The sequence below is a fragment of the Strix uralensis genome, chromosome 26 (genome assembly GCF_047716275.1).
Source record: "Strix uralensis isolate ZFMK-TIS-50842 chromosome 26, bStrUra1, whole genome shotgun sequence".
NCBI lineage: Eukaryota > Metazoa > Chordata > Aves > Strigiformes > Strigidae > Strix > Strix uralensis.
This window is the reverse complement of record NC_133997.1, coordinates 5,467,008-5,492,215: the sequence shown is the minus strand read 5'-3', so window position 1 is coordinate 5,492,215 and position 25,208 is coordinate 5,467,008. Positions and strand designations below refer to the sequence as shown.

Here is a 25,208-nt window from a genome sequence, read left to right as displayed (position 1 = left end):
TTTAGTGTATTCTTTAATGGTTTGTAGCAAATTGAGTGGTCGCTCTGGGGCAGGGCAGCAGGAATTTGGGTAGCTGGGGTAAGTGGGTCTGCCCCAAGGCTGGGCAGGCAGCTGGGGCCAGCGGTGCCATGGAGGGGTGCCCACAGCTGCAGTGCTCAGGCAGCGGGTACATCTGGCAGCACATCTGGCACGGTGCGGCAGCTGGAGGTGGTGAGGGATGTGTGCCCCGGCTACCCCTCCCCGGCCTCACTAGAGCGGTGTGTGATGTGGTGTCGCTGCCGGGGGAGGGGGACAAAAAGCCAAATCCGGGTGATCTGCCCAGGCTGTGGGGGTAATTCAGGTGCTGCCCGGAGCTGATGGCACCGTTTCCTGCCGACTCTTTGTTGAAATGACTTCTGCCACAGCATTCCTCACTAGAGGGGAAAAAGAATGCCTCTTCCTTTCCCATCTTCTCTTGGTCGAGTCAAGATAATAATAGTCTTTTTCTGATCCCCTGAACTTTCCCATCTGCTTGGTAAAACAATGGCAATTCTTTTTCCTCCTGCTCGGTCTCTCTGTCTTCCTCTCTTTTATTTTTATCCTCCTACAGTATAATTTAAAGCCAGAGCAATGCCGTAGCCCATGGGTTTTTCCCCTTCCTGTGATACACTGCTGTTTAAAATGGCTTTTCCCTGGCAGAGCAATGCCTCTCACTGCCCTCCCAGTGCCCATAGAGGGGCTGATACCTTTGCAGGAGGCTTGGAGAGGAGACGATGGGCGCAAGCGAGGGGGCTCAGCCCGCTCTCTGCTCCCCTTGTTCCCAGTCCATGCCAGTGTCACTTGTCCCTGCAATTCCTGGCACAGTCCCCTGCTCCCTGTCTCTCCTCCCTGGGCTGACAGCATCCTTGCCAGCCCCCCACAGCCTCCTGTGCCCCCCAGCCACGCCGAGCCCGTCCGTCTCACCACCCATGCATTTCCCTGGCTTCTCTCAGTAAGCCGCAATATTGCGAATGATTCTCCAGAAATGGAGACATCAGTGCCATAAAACACGAGGGACAGAGCAAGGCCACTGGGCTGGAAAATAGCGTGTCTGAAAAAATAAAGACGGGCTAAAGATGATGGAGAGGCAACAGCGAGCTTCACCCTGCCACGATTCAGGTGGCTCCGGGGGGTGAAGAGGGGTCAGGAGGTCCCAGGGGAAGGAAAATATCCCCCGTTTGCAGAAAACCACAGCAGTGATGGTGTCCGGGAGCCGCATGCAGGGATACACAGGGAGAAGGGAAAGTTTCCCAGATCCCTGTGACTTCTTGCCAGCACTGGGGATGGATTTAGCCGGCACTTGATGCTTATTTTTTCACTCTTAATGCCATTATGCCACTTGCTTCCCATCCTAGGGATATTTTCTTAATGCGGCTGAAATACAGCTTAACTGAGGTTACAGGCATTTAACGCTTTGGATTGCAATTGCTTCTTAAGAGCTTGTCCTATGGAGAAAGCCTTTGGGTTTAAATTTGCAGCCAGAGGGACCCTACGGTCCTGGCTGCCAGCAGCTGTTTTTCAGACAAATCCAGAGGAAAGCGGGACGCCTCGGGTTTGGCAGGGGACGGGGATGCTCTCACTGGCAGAGCAATGCCGGTAGCACACAGGGGTGTGTGGTTGGGATGGGTTATGGTGGATCTCCCAGTTGGGGAGCCCCGTGACAATTTTTTCAGGTGCTTTGCGAGGCTTCTGCAAGTAGCAGGCAGGAGCGTCTCATTTCTTGGCGTTATCCTGAGCCGCCTCTCTCCTCGTCAAGCCTTGTGCACCGCAGCTTCTCGTAGAGACGGCGAGAAAGCTGCCAGAAATGGGACGGGCTCCAGGAAAGCCAAGTTGCAACAGGATTTAATCGAGGAGCAGCGCTCCCGCAAACAGGATGCGTGTGTTTGTCTGAGTGATTTTCTCTGGCAGCATCTGTCACTCTCCAACATTTTGGTATCATTGCAGCAAATTATTTAAACACTACCCACTGTACCCCATCTGTCAGGCAGCCCCTCCACACGTATGGGGCCCTACCTTGCTGCCTCTCCAAAGGAACTCACCGGCAGAGGCTGAGCGCCAAACAACAGGACAAATTAAATCAAAAGCACAGCTTCGGCACCCAGGGGGAAAATGCACATCAGCTTTGACTTATTGCATGGCGCACGCTTACAAGAGAGAAGCAGCGGCTTTTGTCACTGCAAGGGGCCGTGAAAAATGAATTAGGGCCGCTGCTGGGAGAGGGCACGCAGGAGAATCTTTCATTCTGGCGACGCTGTCCTCTCTCACCTTGCAAGCGGCAACAGGGAAAAAATCACGGGGAGGAAGAAAAAGTAAAGGAAGAAAGGAGAGAGGGCTTCTTGTTGGGCGGCTCGTTAGGGTCTGGCTCTTAGGCTGCGGGAGGAGGTGTCCCAAGAGCAGCGTCAGTGCTTGAGCGGGAGCGTGGAGCTGCTGGGAGCTGCTCTCTCATCAGTAACTCTCCGGAGAGGGCTTGGCTCTGTGGGAGCCTCGATACTTGGTTTTCATGTGCCTTTTGCCCGCGTTCCTGCAAGGAGGCAGAAAAGCTGTGTGGGAAGTGGCTCAGTGCCGGTCGCAGCCTCTGCCAAACCTTTCCTTTAAGAGCATCTGTCCCTCCCGTGGTGCCACCACGAGGGCCACTGCCTCCCCCTCAGAGCAGGTGGACCCCAGGGGCTGGGGAGGAAGCTGTCTGGCTCCGTGCTTGTGAATAATGCATGGCTATTATTAAGAAAAGCAGCCCTCTAATGAGCCCTACACCCATCTTTGCTACAGATCTGGCACCACTTAGATGCTTTGTGAACTGCAACCGTTGCTAATTTGCTCTAAAGGGGTGGCACGTGCTGTCTGAACCTTTTCCTGGGGCTCGGGGTCCTTAGCCGTAGCCCAGGAGGAGGTAGGGGCTGGGAGAAGCCGAGGATGGCTGCTGCCGGTTTGCCGAGCCCTGAGCTGCCTGCGAGCGAGCCCGGCTCTCCCTTGCACCGAAATAAAAGGGCTCATTCTTTATCGACTCGTTTGCTCCTGAGTTAGAGCCTCGTTCAAGGGTGGTTGGTCCCGGAGTTGTTTTGTTTTGTTTCTTTAAATATTAATTTCCATAATCCTTTTATTTCCCAAGGAACTACTTCTTGCAAACAAAAGGTTTAATGCTCCTCTTTTATTCCCGGTAACAAATAAGTTGTCTGAGGCGTGCAAACATCCCGGCAGCAGCGAGCTGTGCGTGTGCAGCAGCCGCCTGATGGTGATGAACCGCATTTAAGGACAACTCACAGTGCGTAAGGGATGGGAGAAAAGCATCCCCGAGGGAATCACGGGTACTGTGGCAGCATCTCCCCTGAGATGCTCGTCTGGAGAGGGAGGGCAGCGAGCCTGGCCGGCACTGGGAAGCCCCCGTGTAGCCTGGGATTCCGATCTTTTGCGTGGAGGCGTCTCTGACATGCCTTTTGGAGATGGAAGATTTGAGAGCCGAAGGCCGGGAAGCACAATAGAAGATAGACTGCTTGTATCTCATTGTCTGGAGAATAGATGGGCTGCGGGCTCCTGGAGAATAGGAGCTGCCACTCAGGTGGCTTTAATAGAACAGGCGGCAGATAGATTTCAATAAAAGAAATGAGTATAAATATTGTTAGCAGAGAAGAGAGGAAAAGAGAAAAAGATCTTGTTCGACGAGTCACAGTGGGAAACTTTCAAGGACTTTTAAGCTAAAAACTCTTCATAATGGTGCTACAATGGGTGGCTCGACTGACTCGGCTGCGCTGCGCAGCGCCGGCGAGGTGAGCGGACCGGGCGGGCATCCCCGGCACAGCTTTGTGTGGGAGGTCCGGCCCTGGGTGCAGGGCCCGGCGGCGAGGTGGCCGTGCCAGGAGAGCCCGCTTACATTTTGGCTCCCCGTGCCTTGCTTTGGCTGTCCGTGGTGTGGATGGTGAATATAAGCTGTGAATATAGGCTGAGCAGGCAACGTGGTGATCTCTGCAAGTTGCGTGTCTCGGTGACTAGCAAGATGTGTCACACATGCTCACTTAGTTAAATACTTAAATAGTTGTAGGACATGTGAGCCTCGACTGTGATCTCAGGGCTGACTGTGGGTGCACTGAGCAAATACAGCCACAAAAGGAGGTCCTGTCTCATATCTAGCTCCGAGCGGCACAAGAAGTTGAAGAAAACATCTTCCCTGGCAGCAAAGAGCGGAGGTTTGGCAGTTGTGTTCAGAGGGTGCCTGTCAAAATCCCCGTGTCCTGTCCCCATGCTCATGGGCAGCCAGAGATGGGGATTTCAGAAATACTCACCTCTGCTCATGTCAGACCAAAATCATGCCCAGGAGGGTCCTCCAGCACATCTCGGAGAAATGCAAGGCCCCATCAGCTCCCTGTTACGCCCAAAACTGTTGCAGGGAGAAGAGAATCCACAGTGCTGTGTGGCCGTGCACGAGGAGAGGGTCCTGCAGCCCAGGGTGGGAGGGGACACCGATACCAATGCAGAAGGACTTTATGGCAAGCACGGATCTATCGCTCAGCGTGCACCTGCCAGGGCTGTGTTGGGAGCCCTCGGCACAGCGGTTGGCACTAGCCACCCCTCTTCCTCGCAGCCCATGCCACCACGCATGTGGGCACGGAACAAAACTGCCTGTGAAAGTTCGGCTGAATCCAATTAAATGAAGGGTATGAGCAAGGAAAACAGGATATTTCCCCTCTCCTTGGTGATGCTGGGCACGACTCGTGATGGTCACCACCCCCAGGGCATGAGGATGAGGAGGGACCCCCAGCTGCAGCAGCGGAGGGAGCTACTGCGAAGCTCCCGCAGCCCTGAGTGCTACACAAAAGCCCGGCAGCGAAAGCACCATCCCCTGGGGCTTCGCACAACATCAGGCCACAGAAACATGCTAATTAACATGGAAAAACATGTAAGAGGAAAGATTTCTCCCTTGTCATTGGGAAACTTCAAAAAGAGAGAGACTTGGCCCTGCGTAAGCACGATGCAGCCTCTGATATGCTGTGTGCCTGTTTCTGGGGTTACAGTCCTTAGTCTAAAGGCTTGTGAAGAGTGAGGAAGAGGAGGTTCGTACCCCGGGCCTGCTGTAGGCTGGTTCTGTAGGTGTGTTTTCTAAAGGGATCACTCCTTAGGGAGGGTCACAGATGGAAATGGGCTGGAGCCTGTGGTACAGGGATGGAGTATTTGTGAGAAGAGGAGAAGAGCATGCCATGCTTGCCTGGGTCGATAGGGTAATCTTAAAAAAAATCATTTTTTTAATGATTGCTCTGGATGATTTCCAGCAGGTTAATTACCCCCAATCTTTCTCCACCGGAGCGTGGCAGCGTTAAGCCGGCACCAAGGAGTTGGAAAGGACGGGTGCGCGGAGGGGAAGCTGCCCTAACTGATGTTGTTCACCTGATCAAAAGAAAAAGGGAAAGGGAATTTTTGAACTGCCTGAACTTTGTTCTGTATGTGTTAGTTGAGCAGCCAGGAGCGGGTAATAGTGATTAATAAGAGGTGAAGCAGGTGCTTCCCCCATCTTTGGCCAGAGCACATGCTGGAGGCAGCCTTGGCTCTTCTTTACCCACATCACCAGGACTGTCCTCCCTGCTCTAAGAGCCCGGGTTTGGGGTGATTCCTCCTCCCACCTCCTTCCCTGCACACCAGGAGCCGAGCTGCCCACGCGACGCTACTAAATCACCTGCCCTGCACTTTTCCGCCTGCTGCCACGGCAGAGGAGAGGTGAAGCAGGTCTCGGGCGCCGGCAATTCGCTCTTATTACCTTTGTGTGTTTTATTTATTTACTATAAACCATTATAGAACGGCCATCACGACCGCATCGGAGTGACGTTTGAAATATATGGCTCTCGGTTTTAGCACGTCACTTGGAGCCGGGAGTCTGCGCGATGTTAATTTTTATTGCCAGAAGTAGCCATAAATTGATAGTTCAGAATCGCTGTAGGGACTGTAATTAACTAGTTACTATTTCACCTCCAAAAGGAGCAATGTTTCACGCTCTTACTTTTACTTATCTGGAATCAGCCGCTGTCAACATCTGCTGAAGCCTGTATAAAGATTTATAGACCTTGGAGGTAAATATTGACTAATGGGCAGCTTGGCTTAATGTTCACCTTGAAGGACAATAAATTGTGCTATTGATTGAAGAGAGATGTCAATATCTGCATTGTTGTAAACATTTTAATAAAATTATCTCCATAAAATATTCTCCTTCTCTGGCCAATCCTGGCTAGTAGGATTGGTGCCTGGCAAACGCAGCAGCACGGTGGAGCGGTCAGGGTAGAGTCTCAGGACCAGCCCTGGGTCTTTGGGCATCTGGGGATCAAACCCAACGCGGGGCAATTGCTGAGGTTGTGCCTTTGGGCTTTAGAGGTGGAAATATTGCAGCCCTAGACGGCTGGGCTGCCTTTGCCTTCCGGAATCAGGGCAATGTGGCTTTTGTCCCCTTGAGGCTGTTTCTCATGGATAATGGTGTCCAGGGTGGGTGCTCGCGATGCCTGCAGACAACACGTAGAGCAGGAAGACTTTGTTAGGGTTGTGATCTTTAGGAGCTAGCATGGTGCACAGAAGCAGGAACGGCAGCCATGCTGCTTGCCCTGCTCAGGGCACCGCAGCGTGCTGGCAGGAGTTGTGGCGAGGCATTAGCAAGCTCTGCAGGACACTGGTGGAGAATGGGCAGTGCTTGGACCTACCTCGCTCCCAGTTCAGTGAAGCTTTTTTAACGGCATCACAGGCAGCATTCAGGCAGGGAAAGCCGTACGCGGTGTGTCCTAGAGACCTGAACATGGCTGCAATGGCGAGCCAGGGGACAGTGGCACGTAATTAATTTGGGAACATGTGTTCGCTTTCTGGTGAGTTATTATCTTGTCAGAGGCTCAATGGAAGAGAACGGGTAGGAGGAGGCAGAAGGGAGACGAGTTGGGCTGGGAAAATGAGGAGAAGCAAGGGAAGGAGAAAGGCAAGGAGGGAGGAATGTGGCTGCACGAGGCGTCTGCTCGTGCCTTGTTGCATCGGCACCGTGCAGGACCCAAGCACAGCTTTGCTGTCTGTTGGGTCAGCTCCGTGCCAGAGCAGGATCTCACCTCCACGGTTCCCCCGCCTCCGTGATGGCCGAGATCTCCTGCACCGGGGGCCTTGCAACGCTGCTTTGTTGATGACAATCTCTCTAATGTACCCACAGTGGCTTATCTGCACCACGTGAGAGACATCGTTCCGTTATTCATACCTCTGTATTTCGGGCTGTTTGCTGCCGTGGTGCTCGCCCGTCTCTGGCGGGAGGCTCCCAAACGCTGCCGAGCTCCCTGGCTCTCTTTGTGTCATGGGCAATATATTGATTATGCATCGAGTCTGTCTTGGCTATTTTGCAACTCCGGGCTGAGTTTTCCCCTTTGCTCCTTTGTGCTTCCCCTTCCCTGAGGTTTTTTTATGGAGATCTGCAGAGCTACAGGTCTGGCAGAGCAAGTCCGAAATAGTGCGTGGTGGTCTGCGTGCAGACTCCTGCTCGGCGAGCGGGTGGATTCAGGCTCTGGTTTTCCAGCTCCCCAGCTTTCACTGGGTTAGTTCGTCATCCTCGGCTGATGAGCCAGGATTACGCTTTTGCCTAGTCCGTGGCTGTTCCATTTCTGGCCAGTATTATATTATTAGTATTAATAATAATAATAATGATGGGTGCTGGCTGTGCTGGTTTTCTAGCTCCTAAGGAGATGAGAGAGCTCTCCCATTAATTCCTGCAATATTTCAGCTCCTAATTGTGCTCAAGCAGAGACAGCCTTGAAAAGTTCCCACCATTAAGTCAGGCGGAGCAGGACCAGTACCTCTCTCTGGGGGAGCTCCCAGAGCTGCGGGGCCCTGGGCCAGCCCTGCCCTGAGCATCCCCAAGCTCTGGGTGCTTTCGGACGCAGGGACTGGGGCAGTTGGGTGCCCCTTGCATCGCTCTAACTCCCCAGAGGGCCTGATATATGTGAGACTGGTTGGAGGAAGAATCCCCATCCAAAACCTGGGCTGGGGCTTGTCTCGCTCCTAAATGCAGGGAACTGAGATTCACCCAAAGCAGCATCTCTGTCTCCGTGCAACCCAGCATGTGGATAAATGTCTCTCCCGTGCCCCGCCAGCCCCAGGGGACACCAGCAGCCACGGTGACACGGGCACCCTGTTGCTTTCTGTAAAGCAAGGTCTGCACTCGCAGATCGCGTTTGCTTAACCCTAGCCCTGCTCCCTGGGTCCCATCTATTTGTTTTTCCATTTCTGGCAGTCACTAATGAATGAGATTTGTCCAACTATCAACAAGACTTCCATTATAAACAGGCAAAACCGCAGAGGCCAGGGAGCCGAGCGGTTCAGCTGTTACTCTCGGCCCACGCCTTTGCCCCGTGGCTGATGCGGGCGCTGGCGCGATCTGGCAGCGAAGCGGTTTTAGGGACCTGGTTTTCCTGCAAAGCCCCTTATGCAGGAGGGGACGGGGGGACACGGTGGGTGTCCCAGTCATCTGGTACCTCACGGAAGGGATCCCTCATGTCACCTTATTCCTCGAGGGTGCCGTAGCTGACGCTAAGGAAGCAGGATCTGGCCGGAGCCTTTAGCAGGGACGATCTTCCTAACGCTATCGTCATCTGAGCATGAGTAATACCAGATTGTGCTCAGGGCAAAAGCAGGCAGCAGCTCTGGTGCAAAGCATCCTGTTTCCATCCGAGGCAGGCTCTGTGCGTTAGGGGCGATGGGCTGTAGCCAAAATCCCACAGAGGCCAATGCAAAACGAGCCAGACCCCGAAACCCCGAACTGTTTGCGCTCTACCTCTCCGTTGGCCGATGACAGTGGATGTATCTCAGACCAGCACTACGCAGGCACGGAGGAAGCCTTCACCTCTCCATTTCCTGAGCTTTTGCAGGTGGAAAGCTGACCCTTGTGGTTACTTTAATGACGTCTTTTGCTGAGTAATGAAATACACTCCCCAATCAAACCGGGGACGTGTGCTATGGCTCGGCTACGGCGAGAGCTAATTCTTGCCACGTGCGAGCTGGCTCCGGTGCACTTAGGGAAGGGCCTTTGGTTAGTTAGGAAGCAGAGTGTCAGAGTGTTATCTAAGCCTTTGCACAAACTGGAGTCAGATTTGCGCACGGAGCATCTGAAGGCCACCGGCTGTGTCGTTATTTTATCAGCAGGCAGCGCTGTGCTACAGAGAAGCCGATTCTAGGTCAGCCATAAAAGGGATTTTTTTTTTTTTTTTTTTCTCCCCTCTGCTTTTGCAGCTCACACTGCTGCAGGCCCAGTGGACGTAACGCTGCAATTTTTGTGTCTCCAAAGGATATTGATTTTGGGTAACGCCTTCATATCTTGCCCTTCAGTTGCACTAAGTACTGATGAGCTCAGCAGTTTTGACTGCGAGACAGTCGGGTGGGAATTTCGGCGCGGGGCTGAGGGCGCAGGCGGACGTCAGCAATTCATCACGGTGGGTCACGCGGGAAAACTTGCTTCACCACTTCCCGAAGCTCACACGGTGGTGCGGGGCTGCCTTCCCAATTAAGTCAGCCTGGGATAGTGGGATGCACACACACATGTGCACGGGGTCCTCAGTTTGGCTGACGAGCGTGCGAGGGAGCAGCGGATGTGCAAAGTCCCATGCGGAGGTGGCTGCCACGAGGTCTGGTGCAGGCTAGAGCCAAGGTGTGATTTCGTTCTGGCTGAGCTTTTTTGCTCTAGTTTGAGCCGAAAGTAGCATCACCTGGGATTGCAGCAGCAGGATCCCAGCCGCAGGAGCTCGCCGTGTCGAGCTGTGCCGGGGGCGTTACAGAAATCACATCAGTGCTGGCTTGGGGCCCTGCATGCAAACCCCCGCATACACGTGCTTTCCAGACGGCCGCCTTGGCAGGCGGTGGCGTGTGACCACGCTCACTATTTCTGTACCGCGGGAAGAGATGCTATAAAAGCATCAGCCGGTGGGATGCAGACGGTGTGTGCCCCGACGGGAGCCTCCTGCGTGTCTATTTTGCATGCATTTGTTAGGAGCAAGATGCGTACGGTTGACCAGTCAAGCGTGGCGAGCCGTGGCCCACCGGGTCACGCTAGCGCGGAGATGGCAGTAGCCGGGCGGGAAGCGAGGGCGAGCGCGGGATCGCCCGGCTCTGCTGGCCAAGCTCGCTGGGTCCCCCAGGGACTGGGGACCTGCATTCGGCCTCTCTGCCATTGGCACTCACTCCCAGAAACAGCTGTCCAGAGCTAATTTATTTCCTAATGCTGCAGCAATGTTAATTTATAAATTACACTGGTAATTCAAGCTATTATTAATTTCAGATGGTGTAGGGCAAGCCTAATTAAAATATGACACCAATTGCCACACATATGTACCAAGGACTACCGTTTAAAATTTATAGGAATATTAAGTGTGACACTGGTCTCGGAGATGCTTCGCACAGTAATTACAGCATCTCGGCTGCGGGAGAACCGATGGGGAGATGGGGAGACGTAAACGAAAGAAAAGGAGAAGTTGCCCCCATTTAGAGACTGTCAAAAACCCACTGGTGCTGTTTTTTCAGGGGTGAGCAGTGTTTCTTCAGGATGTTTGGCAGACGTGTCTTAATTGCTAGGTTCCTTTATTTAACTCTGCATTTGCTGTAACGCCGCGATCTCCATCAACCTGGAGACTATCACGGCCCAACACCTGCATCTCACTAACCAAGTGCTGTGGGTTTCCAGGAGTGCTTCAAAGCGAAGAGCAGGCTCTTGGAAGGAAGGGGCGTGGGGGGGTGGCGTAAAATGCCAAACAAAAGGAAAAACTGCTCAATACCTCTGCCCAGCTTTGAGCAAAAAAAATGAGGAGGTTTTGTGGGGCAGCCCAGGCAGGGGAGAGGGGGGCGAGCACAGCCCGCCATGAGGACCACACAAATGAGCCTGGAACGGCCAAGGACAAAGCATTTTAGCTAAAGGGAGATGTTGGCACCACAACTAATGGGAATAAACTGGCTGTGAATTAATTGAAGTTGAAAAATTCAATAGGGGTGTCTGTGTAGAGCTAGGTGAGCCCGGCGGTGCCTCCCAGCAGGAGAGAGAGGTAGGATGCACAGATGCTAAGGGAAGATGATTTCAGATCATTCTAGCAGGGTGCAGGTTTCACCAGGACCACTTTGCCCACCCTGTGCCCGTCGGGGATGTTATCTCCAGCAAGCGATGCGCTCAGCGGGCCCCTTTCTGGCAGGGGTTTTCTTGGGGGTGGTGGGGCACAGGCATGTGGGCATGCCAGGGCTGGGAGTGGCAGGGTGGGTGTCCTAGAGCAGTGTGACACGGTTTGCTGTGCCTCCCCGTTGCTCACAGCCCTCTCCCTCCACCCCTGCAGCCGTGGGCTTCATCAGTGAGGATGAGTACCTGGAGATCACAGGCATCACGCGGGAGCAGTCAGGCGAGTACGAGTGCAGCGCCTCGAATGACGTGGCAGCGCCCGTCGTCCAGCGAGTCAAAGTCACCGTCAACTGTGAGTAGCGTGGGGGGGCTGTTGGGTGGGCCAGGGCCGGAGCGGGTCACCATGCCACCCCACGAGGGAACGGGACGTTGGCGGTGGAAAGTGGGCCGAACCTATCTTCTGGGCCCCAGAGCTGAAACAGGCGGCGGCAGGAGTTTTCTGAGCAGGTGGTGTTTTGCCCTTTTCCCCCCTTCTTTTCAAGCTCCATTTTTTTTCCACCACCTCCTCCTCAGCTGTCTCCATCAACCTGGGTTTTCCGCCCATGGTGAGATGCTGTGCTGATAACCTCCAGGGAGAGGAGAGAAGTGAGCAGTAAATAGGATTTTTTTTTCCTTTGGAAAAAACACAAGAGAGAAAGAAAGGGCACGAGGAAGAAAGCAGCACCATTTGTGCTCAGAGATGGAGGTGAAGACCCTCCTAAACTCCCCTCTGGCCACCCCTTCAGCTCCATGGGGTTGGCATAGGGGTGTATGTGGTGCCCAAGAGCCGGGGAGATGGGCCCCATGAGCCTGAAAACCCCTGGACAGCAGCACCAGAGTGGCAGGAGCTGGACTCAGAGATGATTTTGGCTCCTTCCTAAGTGCAGAGGAAGAAAATAGAGCTTGAGGAGCAAGGGGAAAGGGGTAGGATGTCCCAAGGCTACTGGGTGTTGACCCCAGGTTTCCTGGCTTCCCTGCAGACCCGCCGTACATCTCGGATGCGAAGAGCACCGGGGTGCCGGTGGGGCAGAAGGGCATCCTGCTGTGCGAAGCCTCAGCCGTCCCCTCCGCCGACTTCCAGTGGTACAAAGACGACAAGAGGTAAGAGCCGGGGGTGGGGGGACAAAACAGGAGGGCACATCCCCAACCCCGTGTGAGCTGCGCCCGGTGCCAGCAGCTTCGGCAACGGGGCTGGGGTAGCTGCTCGAATTGCCAATAACCCTCAGCACAGGCCAGGTTCGGATGCCAAGGCAGGTCCCCTCCGAGAGCAGCAGCAGGTTGTGTTTGTCAGGGGCTAATCCAGGCCGCCACTGAGTGTCTGTTCAAAGCAGCGCTGTCTGGGTGGTGGAAAATGGATGAGGGGCAGCTGGGGGGGGCATTTTTCCAGGAGCCTCTTTGAGCCAGACAAGTTTTGGCCTCCATCTGGGGAGGCAGCGCAGGCAGGATCGCTGCTGCCCGTGCCTCCGCTTGACAGTCTCATGGTAAATCCTTGCTTGGGTGAAGCATAACGGCCGAGAGCGATATTGGCAGCGCGAATCCAAGCGCTTAGGAGCAGATGAAACCCCTGTCATCGTTTTAAACGCTTTGGCCAAAAGGCGGGGTCAGCCCCTTGCTCTTGAAAAGGCAGAAGAAACACAGTGTGGGTCGAGAGGCAGGGTTTGCTACACCGCAGAGCTGGTCTGCCCAGCACTGGGGTGAAAATCGCCCTTTTAGGTCAACTAGCAGGTCCCATGCCCTGCCAAAGGGCACAGGGCTATGGCTGGGAAGCAGCACAGGATCCTGCTTTGAAGCAAATGTCTCTCTAACCCCAGGCAAAGCTTTTTTAACCCATTTTTGCATTGTTTCTCCCTGGGAAGCCTCAAGGGGCTGTGGTGCATCCAAGCACAGGACAAGCCAAGCAGGTCACTAGTAAGAAGGCATGTTTTAGCCAAAAAAGATGCTAAGTAGCTAGAAGGGAGGCTGGGGCCACCTGCCTAGGCTGTTTTGGGAGGAAAGGAGCAGGCGGAGTGTGCAAAGCGGCGGATGTTTGCGTGGCGGATGAAAGGCTTTGCTCAGAAGTAGGTCAGATCACGAGGGCCCGCCAAGCGGCGGCGGGAACAGGCTCAGCCCGCCCGGATCGGCAGTCGGAGCCCGGCAGGGGCGATAATGGAGATCCGGCACCTCCCGGGAGGAATTAGCAAGTAAAAGAGCTGCAGGAGTGAAGCGGGAGGGGGACACCAGTTCACAGAAGTCAAAGCACTTGCTTAATGCTTCAGCATTTCTGCCGGCTGAGAAGTGCCTCCCCGCTACGTGGCGCAGAGCCCGCTGCAGTGCCGGTGTTTTGGTCCATCCAAAGATGTTTGCTGCAGCGTCTGCTGCCTGCGCACACTGCCAGCCCAGTCGGGGGCACGCAGGGAGCTGGCAGGGGCGAGGGAAGAGGAAGGTGCAGGAAGGCATCCCACAGAGCAGGGAGGAATGAGGAGCCCCTGAGGCAGACATGAGAGGGAAGCCGGGCTCTTCTGGATGGGAAGGAGCCTTTCCCAGGTACCCTCCCTGGGCCTGTGAGCATCCCTCCCTCTGCACGGCATTTGCCGAGCCCCAAAGCCATCCCCCTCCGACCCCTCTGATTCTGCATCTGTGAGGATGCCTCTAGACAGCATGGGGACGCTGTGGGCTGGCAGCTTAGGGACATCAGCATCCATCTCCCCTATCTCTCCCAATACCTTCCCTTCTTCCTCTTCATGAAACCTCATGGAGTTCAACAAGACCAAGTACAAGGTCCTGCCCATGGGTTGGGGCAATCCCAAGCACAAACACAGGCTGGGCAAGGAGTGGATGGAGAGCAGCCCCAAGGATGGGAGTGGTGATGGAAAACTGACTGTGAGCCAGCAATGTGTGCTCACAGCCCAGAAAGTCACCCGTGTGCTGGGCTGCACCCAGAGCAGTGTGGGCAGCAGGGCGAGGGAGGGGATTCTCCCCCTCTTCTCTGCTCTTGTGAGACCCCCCTGCAGTGCTGGGTCCAGCTCTGGGGGCACCAACGTCAGAAAGACACAGACCTGCTCAAGTGGGGCCAGAAGAGGCCACGAAGATGCTGGGGGGGGGGCTGTAGCATCTCCCCTGTGAGGACAGGCTGAGAGAGTTGGGGGGGTTCAGCTGGAGAAGAGAGGGCTACAGGAAAGGGGGGAGGGACTCTTGATCGAGGGTGCAGGGATAGGATAAGGGGTGATGGCTTTAAACTGACAGAGGGGAGATTTAGATGAGATCTAAGGAAGAGATTCTTCCCTGTGAGGGTGATGAGGCCCTGGCACAAGTTTCCCAGAGAAGCTGTGGCTGCCCCCTCCCTGGAAGGGTTCAAGGCCAGGTTGGATGGGGCTTTGGGCCACCTGGGCTAGTGGAAGGTGTCCCTGCCCATGGCAGGGGGGCGGAACTAGGTCCCTTCCAGTCCAAACCATTCTATGATTCATGCCTGATCTTTCCCCTAAGCTTGATGTCCCTGCTCACAGGCAGGACCATGGGATAGGGGTTGTGGAAAATAACAGGTGCTTCTCCTCCTGATGCCATCCCCTTGACCTTCTCCCCTTCTGCCTTTCTCCCAGGCTGGCTGAAGGACAGAAAGGACTGAAAGTGGAGAACAAAGCCTTCTTCTCCAGACTGACTTTCTTCAACGTCTCCGAGCAGGACTACGGCAACTACACCTGCGTAGCCTCCAACCAACTAGGAAACACCAATGCCAGCATGATCCTCTATGGTGAGTAGGGCCGAGGGAGCTGGCCAGGGAGGGGACACAGCTTAACAGTGAGACTGCCAACATGCAAGACACAGGATGGGTCTCTTTCTTTGTCTTTTGGGGGAGAGGTGTGTTTGCTGCTGATCCTTTCTGCCACAGTGCCATGGAGTGGAGGCCATGGTGAGCCCAAGGAAAACTTCGAAACCTATATCCTGATTTGGGTGCCACGTCTGCCACTGTTCAAAGGTGTTTGGCACTGTTTGGGATCTGCTGTCAATGCAAAGTTAGGACTCGGCTGCGGGTTTCCATCTTCTTGCTCTGATGAATACCTAGGAGAATCTCTGTTTGACAGCATCCTCCCATGTTGAACAGTGGGAGGGAGGGATGGCATTCAGGGTCATGGCGGCAAACCTGCGGGATCATGCCGCAGGATGCTGCATGGTGCGCCCCATTTCCGCCCGAGAATAAACGGCCCCCGTGGCTCCACCACCTCCCAGGTCGTATTTTCTGCTCCTGCCAAGCAGATATATTCCTACTGATGGTGCCAGAGGGAGGTGGGAAGGTGCAGAGGGCAGGGAGGGCGAGCAGCTTTGTACCCTCATCCAGGGGCTGTTTTCTCTGCGTGTCAGAGCTGGGCTGAGCGCGATGCATCCATCTGACACTGCTCATGGCTGGGAAGGGCTGTAATCACTCGACACATTTGTCAAGCTTCTTCAGGTGATGGCAGAGCCAGAGCTGTGCTCCCCAGATCCCTCTCAGGGCCACTGAGAGCTGGAGGCGGCCAGCAGACCTTGTCCCTGGCCACTGCCACCCGGATATTTCCCTGCCAGGGATATGGGGCAGGCAGTCCTCATTGCTAAAACATATGGGAAGAGCAAGGAGTGGGGACATCTGTCCTCTCCTGATGTCACCCTGACGTTGTCCTCCTCCCCGTGGCAGTCCCACCCCGTGGCGAGCACTGACCATGGGTGACAATAATACCAGCCCACAGAGCAGAGGCTGGTATTAATGGCCACTGAGAGTGTTTGATGCAAAGCATGGGTTTCCTACGGCCTCGAGCTGTCCTGGTATTGCAAACCCTTTCCCAGCATATCCAAAGGATTTAATTAAACCCACAGAGAGCATGGAGGAGACCCCCTCTTCTGTAGGAGAGATGGGGCTGGAGGGCAGCAGGGTCCTGGTGGGTCCAAACATGGGGGCTTGGGTGGCTTGTAGGTGTGCGATGGTTGCAAGTAATGAAACAAAAACCCACTAAAAGGAAGGAAGCGTTGTGGGATAGGAGAAAGAGTGTCCCTGGAAATCTGGTCTCTTTGCTGCTGTCCTCCTGCGTATCTTTGCAGAAGGCAATGCCCATCTCGTGTCTTCCTTCCGTCGCCGTGTACACGCATGGGAAGCTTTTCTGGTTCAGCATGGGTGGGTGCAGTGACCAGCTGGGCAGGGGCTCGGTAGGCACTTCTGTGGTGTTTGTCACCCTTTCGCAATGGCCATGCAGCGTGTTGTGTTGTTCCCCCCTCTTTTCCTCACGGATAGTTTTGTTCTCCCTGGAAGAGGGACAGAGTGTATTAGCAACCAGCTGCCATCATCCCAGGCACCTCCATCGTCCTGAGCATCTCCCATGCCGGTGTCTTTGCAAAGTCATAAATAATCCATCATCATGTAATTTTTCTCTTCCATTGTTTTCCCCCTGAGCACACAAGCTCAAGCAGCGTGCACCAGGTGACTTGCAAGGCTCCGCGCTGCAAAGCATCATGTCCCTGCCTGTTCTGCCTTGTCTTTTCCTCACCTCTTGTTCCTGGATGTCTAGAGGGGGAGTAGAGGGGAAGATGAGCCTTCCTCACCCCCAGGTCCCTCAGTGGGGTGGCTCAGGGCTAGGAGGCTGGGCGCTGGGTGGTGTAGAGCACACCAGGATATGTGTTGGGTTGTTTAGCATGGTGAGCAGGTGTGTGTGTGGAGACCCTGGGAAACAATGTTTGCTTCTCATTATCCTTAGGGAGGGGCTGGATGTAGTTCAGGGGAGCCCCAGACCAGGAGAGGGGAGGATGCCGGGCTTTCCTGTGCTCCCCAAACACGGGGCCGGCATTGCAGGAAGGGCTTATCCTCACCCGACACTGGTACCGACACTTCATCCCATCTTGGATGCTCAGCTCCATGCCCGCAGCCCCAGTGTAGAGCTAACCTTGGATGTTAATGAGCCTAACAACCATTTGTTCCCCGCAAAAAGTCTGTGCTGTAAGTGATGAACATTAGTGTCTTCACCTGCCCGGTAAGCCATAGCGTTGCCTAGGAACTATCTCAGCTCTCTTCTCCACCGGGCTTCCTGGTGTCCCCAATAACCCCATTTTTTTAGGGAGATGGACACCTCTGGCACCACAGAAACACCCCAGCCCAGGTCTGTCCTTAGGGTGGCTGTGCCAAGCCCCAGCAAAGCCTGGGCTACATGTATGTCCTTAGCCTTGATATTGTAGGTTTATGGGGTTAAAATCTTCAGTAGCGTGGGACCTCGGTGTGGGATCCGCAGATGCAGAGTGGATGAAAAGCCCCCCACGTTGAAGACAACTTCTCCCTGCTGATGGCTTTGAGAGCTGTCAGGTATTTGGTTTCTAACCCACAAGTGATGTTTTGTATAACTCGTGCACTCCTGCCAAAGTCTCAGCCTATTTCATGATCCCCTTAGCTTTGTCGGTCTGGCTGTGACTCCCATCAGGGAATGAAATTGGAGTCCTTTGACCAGCTGTAATTTCCATAAAGGCACATTGATTTAATGATCCTTTCAGTCTTTATTAATTGAGTCCCCTCAGGGGACAATGGCTCCCCAGGCCGCCCTAACCTGCTGCGGACCTGAGGGGACCGTGACACTGCCGTCTCCTGGCACAGGGGTCCCTGGCACTGCCAGAAACAACCCCCACCCCATAATTAGCAGCAATGCGGTCAGCCCCGCGCGCCGCTATCGAGCGTCATAGGGCCGAGCTCGCCGGTCCCTAAGCAACCGGCACCTTCGGTCTGGAGATTAATGTGTCTTTATTTATCGTAATGAAAAACAAGAGGGAAGTTACATGCAATGGCTGCGCGACCTGCGCCGTGAGAAACATCTCACCTGTGAGGTTTTGGGGACAATTTTGTGAGTCTCCCCTTTTCCCTGAAGCTGAGTGAGTGTTTTGGATTTTTCCCCACCCATTTAATCCGTGTAGGTACCATGACGTAAGCCTTTCCAGGGCTGTGTGACAGAGGCTAATGTAGCGTACATCTTTTAATCCCTTTTTTAATCTAATTTTTCAGGGAGGTCAACTGGTGCTTTATTTAACACGTAGCACTTGTTATTATAGGCCTGCCGCCTCATTCAGCGGCTCATTTGGTGCTGTCTGTAACGTGATGGAGTGCTCGGTGGAACCACATCATTTTCTGGAGTTGGGGAAGAGAAAAGCCCTCCGCTTCTCCCCAGTTGTGCGGTCCCAGAGGCTGGTGTCAGGCGATAAACCTATTTGGGATTTTGCAAGAGGGATGGGCCCTGAATCCGTGCCAGAGGGGAACAGGAGGAGCACGCAGGAGAGCTGAACCCCCAGAATCCCCCAAATCCCAGCCCCTGAGCTTTGCGTTTTACTCAGGGTGCAACCGCAGACTTTGCCAGGGCCTGCCCCAGGTCTGGGGTCCCACAGGTGGCTCGTCTCGGCTGGTGCAGCATTCTTCCCAAACGGGGGGACCGTGGCCCCGGAGAGTGGGGTGCGATTTGGGCAGCAGCATCACACTTGCTACCCCACCCACTTGTTTGCCCCAGCCCCAGGTCGAGGGCAGGCTGAGCGAAGCGTCTCAAGCCTGCGCTTTCCATTGCCCTTTTGCCTTAACTTTCGCTTGTTCTTTAATTTTTAGAAGAGACAACTACCGCTCTGACACCCTGGAAAGGTCAGTAATTTGGGGACCCCCGCAATGCCAGTGCTCCCCCCCTCCATTTCCCCATGGGTCCCTCTGGCTCCGACCCCAAGTCCATCCCAGCGGGAGCCGCGGCACCCGCCGCCTCGATCTCCTGCCCTGCCACCCCACCGCTCCCGCTGGTGTAGCGATGAATTTAGGGCTTTCTCGCTGTTTTCTAGCTACCCTCCCATTCTGCCTCCTCCCCATCAGCCTACTGTGCCCGTCTGATCGTGGTCTGTGCTCTCTGCATGCCTCGTGCCCCCGTCGTGGTCCTGTGCTCCCTCCCCATCGCCATGTCATCGGGGCTTTCCCCATGTTGCTGTGTAAATGGTCTTTGTGGCAGGTCCTTCCTCCTCCGGGATGCTTCTAGTGCCTTTTTTCCAGGCTGTGGTAGGGGTGGAGTGGCATCCAGTGCTCTTCCCAGCGTTATTCGTGGCCAGGGCAACACAATCTTATTTTAGCTGGCCAGCAGGCTTGGGCTGTCATCTTGGTTTTGGGGCTCTGTAGCCAGGCAGCTTCATTTGTGATGCATTGAGGCCGCACCTCAATTACTGGGTTCAGGTTTGGGCCCCTCACTCCAAAAAGCCCAGCGAATGACTCGAGCGTGTCCAGAGAAGGGCAACAGAGATGGTGCAGGGTCTGGAGCACAGGTCTGATGGGGAGCGGCTGAGGGAACTGGGGGGGTTTAGTCTGGAGAAGAGGAGGCTGAGGGGAGACCTCATGGCCCTCTACAATTACCTGAAAGGAGGGTGCAGAGAGGGGGGATGAGTCTCTTGAGCCAAGGAACAAGTGACAGGACAAGAGGGAATGGCCTCAAGCTGCGCCAGGGCAGGGTCAGACTGGCTCTTAGGAAGTATTTCTTTGCAGAAGGGGTTGTTGGGCGTTGGAATGGGCTGCCCAGGGCAGGGGGGGAGTCCCCATCCCTGGAGGGGTTGAAGAGTCGGGTTGACCCAGCACTGAGGGATCTGGAGGAGTTGAGAACGGTCAGTGTGAGGTTCATGGTTGGACTGGAGGATCTTCAAGGTCTTTTCCAACATTGATGATTCTGTGAGGGGTCAGCCCTTGGGATGATTTGTACACGCCGGGAGGGCTACGGGGGTAGCACAGAGACAATCACATCTCCAGATCGGACCATGCGCATGGTTTTCCAGCCATGCCAGGATTTGGGGCTAAGTGGGAAGCATTGGGAGGTGTCTGTGAGTGTGCTGGAAGAGTGCAACTGGCGGGAGATCAAATGGTTAATGGTTCTTAGTGCCCCGGTCGGGCTTTGAAGTGAGGGGATGTGTCCTAGGATTTCAAAAGCCGTGGGTTGATCAGGCCTCGTGGGCAGCCCCACTCTGGCAGGGCACTGGCCTGGATGTCTTCTTGAGATCTTTTGCCAGCCTAGTGTTCCCCTAGGCCAACTATTTGGGGTGTTTTGGTGAAAGGCACTGGGTCAGGCACCCTCCACATCCTTTCCCAGCTATGAGCTCCTCACCCCCAGTGATCCCCAAAGGCGTGGTTGGGCTTGGCTCTTCTTTGACCACCCAATTCATCGCATCTCATTTTTCTTGAGATGGTCACGCCCATGGGCAGAGCACATTATTGGTGGTGAGCCCCAAAAACACCAAGTCTGGAGTGTAGTGCTGCTGGTGGAGTCTCTGCTGGGTGGGCAGGTGGGTATTATGACCCCCACCCAAGGGAGACAAGTGGGGAACAATGGGGTGGTCACCCCTGCTCTGGCTCACTGGGGCTGGCAGAATGTGGGCAGTGTTGGGCAAAAAATATCGTCCCTGCTGTAAGCGTGGCTTGAAACTGGGACAAATTTTGGAGGAGGGCGGTTGGCCGCGATGAGAAGGGGATGGGCTTGGGATGGGGGGGGTCATGTCCCAAAGACCAGGGTTGGTGGGGACAGGGATGGCTGGCACCGTGCTCTCGAGGACTACGCGGGTGGATGGGGGTACCCAGGGAGCACGAGGCAATGCCACCATGTGCAGTAACACCAGGGGCCCCAAATGGTGTGGTTTTGTTGGTTTTATTTCTTATTTTGTGTTTGATGGGGTTTGTTGGCTTTGTGACTAACCACGTGGGTATTTTCCTCTCCCTTCCCACAGGCCCCGGCGCAGTGCATGACGGGAATAACGGTGCGTGGCGGCGAGGCGGCTGCGTGTGGCTGCTGGCCCTCCCCCTCGTCCAGCTCGCCCGCCAGTTTTGACCCGAGAGCCGGCCCGCAGAGTAGCAGCGGCGACGACCATGGCCAGCGAGCACAAGCAGAAAAGAGAGGAAGAAGAAGAAGAAGAAGTGTTCACCGTTTCCGAAAATAATCATAAGAATTGAGAGAGTATCCGGCCAGGCCACCTGGGGGAGGGGGAGAGAGGAAAAACATGCAAAAAAAACCGCAACGGGAATTTGGAAAGGAGAGAAAAGAAAAAAAAAAAAAAAAATCCAAGGCTTCCTGCTGAAGATGCAACGCGACTGAGTCTTTTTCTTTTCCCCCTATTTTTTTGGTCTCCCACCCCTTTTTCCCCCTGTTTTCGCCGTTCTCTGCCGTGGGCCAGCGTGGAGGATGGGCAGGGCCGTTGGGGTGCGGCGCTTCCCCCCCCTCCCTGGTCCCCTTCGCTGCCCTCGCCCGCCCGCTCCCTCCTGAGGGGACCCCTCCGTCAGGACGTGCTGGTTTTCTTCTTTGCTGAGATTTCCCCATCTTCTCATGGACCGTGCCGCCATTTGTGTTCCAGAATATATATATATATATCCATGTATACATATATATATATATATGTGTATAGATATATAGATCTTCAACAGTTACCACGCCGCCACAAACGGAAAGGGAGGAAGGAGACCGGCATCGAGCCACGCGTTCATCGTACCACCCGCGGACATCGTGAATGATAAGGGATTCTGAGTCATGGTTAATTTTATTAATTGTATTTTCTGATACGAGCCTAGAACTCTTAGTTCCTAAAAAACAGAAATGCAAAAAAGAGGGGAAAAAAAAAAACAACAAAAGAAAACAAAAAAAAAAAAAAAAAAAAAAAAAGAGAAAAAAATCCGGAAAGGAGAGGGGGAGCAAGCGAAGAGAAGTTGTTGGCTCGCTGAGGAGGCAACCAGCCGAGGAGGTTCGCGAGCCTGGCGAGTCGGCATGGAGGAAGAGGAGCCCCACGCCGAACCCCCCCCCCTGAAACCGGCCCAAAAAGCGGTTGTCCGAACTGTTCCTGCCAAGGGCACGGGCGACGCTCGCCGCGCGTCGAGGCGGAGCAAGACGCTGAATCTTTTTATGGGATATATATATACAGTATATATAAATATACATATATATATATAATTTTTTTTTTCGTTAGCGTTCTAGCCACGGTTCCCACCAGGGTCCTTCCGCTGCCATTACTGCATGCTGTATATGGAGTTAGGTGTGTATCGGTCCTCAACGAGACGAGCGTCTCGGTCCACGCGTCCCCAAACCCCCCTCACCTTTCTGCCCTCGGGTCACCGGTGCGCTGGGGACGAAGGGCTGTGGGGGACCGGGGCCTCTCTCCGTCACCTTTCACCGTGTGGCCCCGGCCCCTTCACGGCGGAATAAAACGAACCGAGGGACAGAGGGAGATCTATATAGCTCAGTTTTATATTTTTTTATATATATATATATGTATGTATATGTGTGTGTGTGTGCGTGTGTGTGTGTGTATATATATATATAAAAAAAACAAAAATAAGGAAAAGAGGGCAAAGTGATTGGCACGTGGCCGAGCCGCCGGCCAAAAACGCGGGACCAGTCGACTCGCCACACGTTTTGGCGGGGGTCTCTCCTGCGGTGGGTTTTCCTCCTTCGGTTTCCTTTTCCTTCCCCACGGCTGACGGCGGGGGGCACACGGGGGGCCCGGGCGCGGGCGGGCGGCGAGGGGGCTCTCTCTGCCTATCCATTAAAACGATTGTTCCATGTGGCCGCTCCGTCTGGTTGTGGTGCTCATTGCCGCGGGGGCCGGGGCCGCCCCGTGCTTTCCCCCCCCACCCCTGTGCCGACGGGGATGGGGAGGGACACCGGGGGAGGGATGCCGGGTGGGACCACTGAATCCTCGCAACGGGGCCAGGAGAGCAGCAGAGAGACAGCACCCAGACCTCATCAGCAAGCCCATTGCAGGTAAGGCTTTGGGGAGTAGATGGGGAGGGTGTGGGGCGCAGCTCTGCCCTAACCCCCCTATACAGGATCCCACCCGGCTGCTCAGGACCCCAAAAGTTTTCCATGCAGCCCTCGCACCCTGTCGTAGAGTGGCCAAATTGAGTCCCGGGGGGAGGAGAGACGCGGCGATACGAGGTGGGTGTGGGAAATGGGGTGCCCCCATGCAAAGCTGTGTACGGGCGCAGTGCGGCGGGCCGGCGTTCGGGTGTAGGTGCAACTCGCTGTCCACGCAGGCAGGGCATGCATCAAGCTTGTCTTGTTTCTTTGCTGGTGTACAGAAGGTGACTTAGTGCATTTGGTCCTCAGCCTCGACTGTAGCCTCCAGGCCAAGCCACCCAGCATGTTTTTGTAGGCTGAGAAGCTGATGGTTGGTGGTGGTGGGACTGTTCTGTGAGGTTTTTTTTTTAATTTCTTGACTCATTATGAATTTGTGTAACCCGAGAGATGAGTATGGAGAACAGGGAAAGAGCAAAAGAGGCAGCGAGGAGTTGCCTCACAGTGTGACAGGCCGAGCGATACTGGTGAGGGAAGAGCTTCACTCAAAGTCTTCATGGCATGTCCCCAGTAAGGGACAGGGTGGTGAGGACGTGTGGACAGGACGGGCACAGGCAGCTTGCTACATCCCAGAGTCGGGATGGCACAGAAGGTGGTGGCTGGCCAACCCCGCCATGTGGTAGCCATCCCTTCTGGTGGCCATGGTTTAGAGGAGAAAACATCGCGGCCAGTTTTGTCCTTGGCAGCAGATGTACCCCTGCCTCTCCCAGAGGAGAAAATAGCAGAGGGAAAATGGTGGAGGTCTCTGTGCAGATCTTGGAACTCCAAGGCCAGGCTGGACGGCTGGGGTAGAGCAAGCCTGGCAGGAAAGGCAGTGCCCAGATGCACAGGGAGGGAGCTGACCTCTGGTATGGAGGAAATTGGGCCATCTCCGTGGCCTCCTCTCTGTAAATTTTTTTGGTGCTCTAGGCGTCTGATCAAGGAGTGTCTGATGGCAGAGTTAGAGGGACAAAGAGCAAGTTAGAGGCTGCTTAATGGATACATCTATTTATTGACTATGTATGTATGTCTCTTGGTGGTGGGGAGGGATGGAGGTCACAGCCTGAAATAGGTCCTCCATCCCTCTGGGCGTAGCTGCTGTGCTCCTTGGCCTTCGGCATGGGTCAGGCGTTGCCAATGGCCATGGAGGAAACCCCTTTCTCGACCCGGGAAGGGAGCTGGCGGGCACCCTGTGGCTGGGCTCGTGGTGGGAAGGGGCTGTGGTGCCTCCCTGGTACTTGGTGATGGTATAAAAGGGGATGATGCAGATGAAGCGTCGGGATGCACCATGATCTGAGGCTTTTGGGTGTCTGTAGGTGTTTCTCTCCAGCGGAGGCAGGTCTGTTGCTGGATACCCAGCAGAACTGGCGTTAGCAAGGCCCCATTGGTGGTGGCAGGATGCCCAGGGGTGAGCGTTGCTTCACGGCAGCTGTAGTTACATTGCATTGGTCTTTGCTTATGGATGGGTTGTTTTTTTTTTTTTAAAAAAAAGGTTCAGAATGGAGAGGGTTTCCTGCAGGGATCAGCCATGCCACTCACCCTGCCGCAGGGACCATTGGGGAAGGCATCTTGACTGGGAATGTGAAGTGAGCGTGGAAGTCAGGATATCACTCGTCCCGTGCCCAAGGTTGGGAGACTTTCTGCCAGGATCAGGCAGCCCCAGGGAGCAGCAGGCAGGCAGGGTGGCTCTCCCTTTCTGGACCCCTCTCCTGGGGAGGCTGGTAGGTTTTGGGAAACACTTACCTTTTTTGCTGGGGTCACTCGAAGGGAACAGCAGGGGTGTCCCTGATGCATGGACTCGTGGTAGTTTGTAGTGGTGCCGGGATGGAGCCATTCGCTCGTCTGCCTGCTGCACACAAGCACCCGCCTTCATGGGGCAGGGCAGCTTGTTGTGGAGTTTGGGGATGAACTCTTGGGACGAGGCTTTTCACCTGTCTGTCAGGGAAGGGGAAGAGAGGCCTGGTCCACCGAGGGGATCACGGAAAGGAAGCAGCCCCCTGACACATCCAGCATCATCCTGCAAGCCCATGGTCCCCCCAAGTTGCCTCAGGTGCCTCCAGTGGCCTTCCCATCCTGGGATGTATTGGCCAAGAGATGTCATCCTTGGAATTTCCCTTGGGAAACGGGGACTCTCAGCAGCTTGGCAGCATACAGCAAGGAGGGGAGCAGCCACCCACAGCCCATCGGGCAATGCCTGTCTTCTGGCTCATGCCCAAGCTTGTTGGCAAGACATGGGTCCTGAAGTCTCATAGCAGCCAGTCCCACCT

At 54.8% G+C, this 25,208-nt stretch overlaps 1 protein-coding gene across 6 annotated transcripts in view; it reads left to right on the top strand.

The window, feature by feature from the left end:
• The window catches only part of LOC141954839 (protein CEPU-1), a 355,475-nt gene extending 332,802 nt beyond the window's left edge, over nucleotides 1-22,673 (top strand). For 5 of the 6 annotated variants that reach the window (XM_074894804.1, XM_074894806.1, XM_074894809.1 and 2 more), the window contains 5 exons: nucleotides 11,322-11,456; nucleotides 12,124-12,244; nucleotides 14,719-14,870; nucleotides 18,714-18,746; nucleotides 20,849-22,673. In XM_074894804.1, coding sequence (XP_074750905.1) covers nucleotides 11,322-11,456; nucleotides 12,124-12,244; nucleotides 14,719-14,870; nucleotides 18,714-18,746; nucleotides 20,849-20,949 — 542 coding nt within the window. In that variant the 3' untranslated portion in view covers nucleotides 20,950-22,673. The remainder of the gene's footprint in view (nucleotides 1-11,321; nucleotides 11,457-12,123; nucleotides 12,245-14,718; nucleotides 14,871-18,713; nucleotides 18,747-20,848) is intronic. The other variant, XM_074894805.1, reaches the window with a different exon arrangement.
• Nucleotides 22,674-25,208: the final 2,535 nt, after the last annotated feature.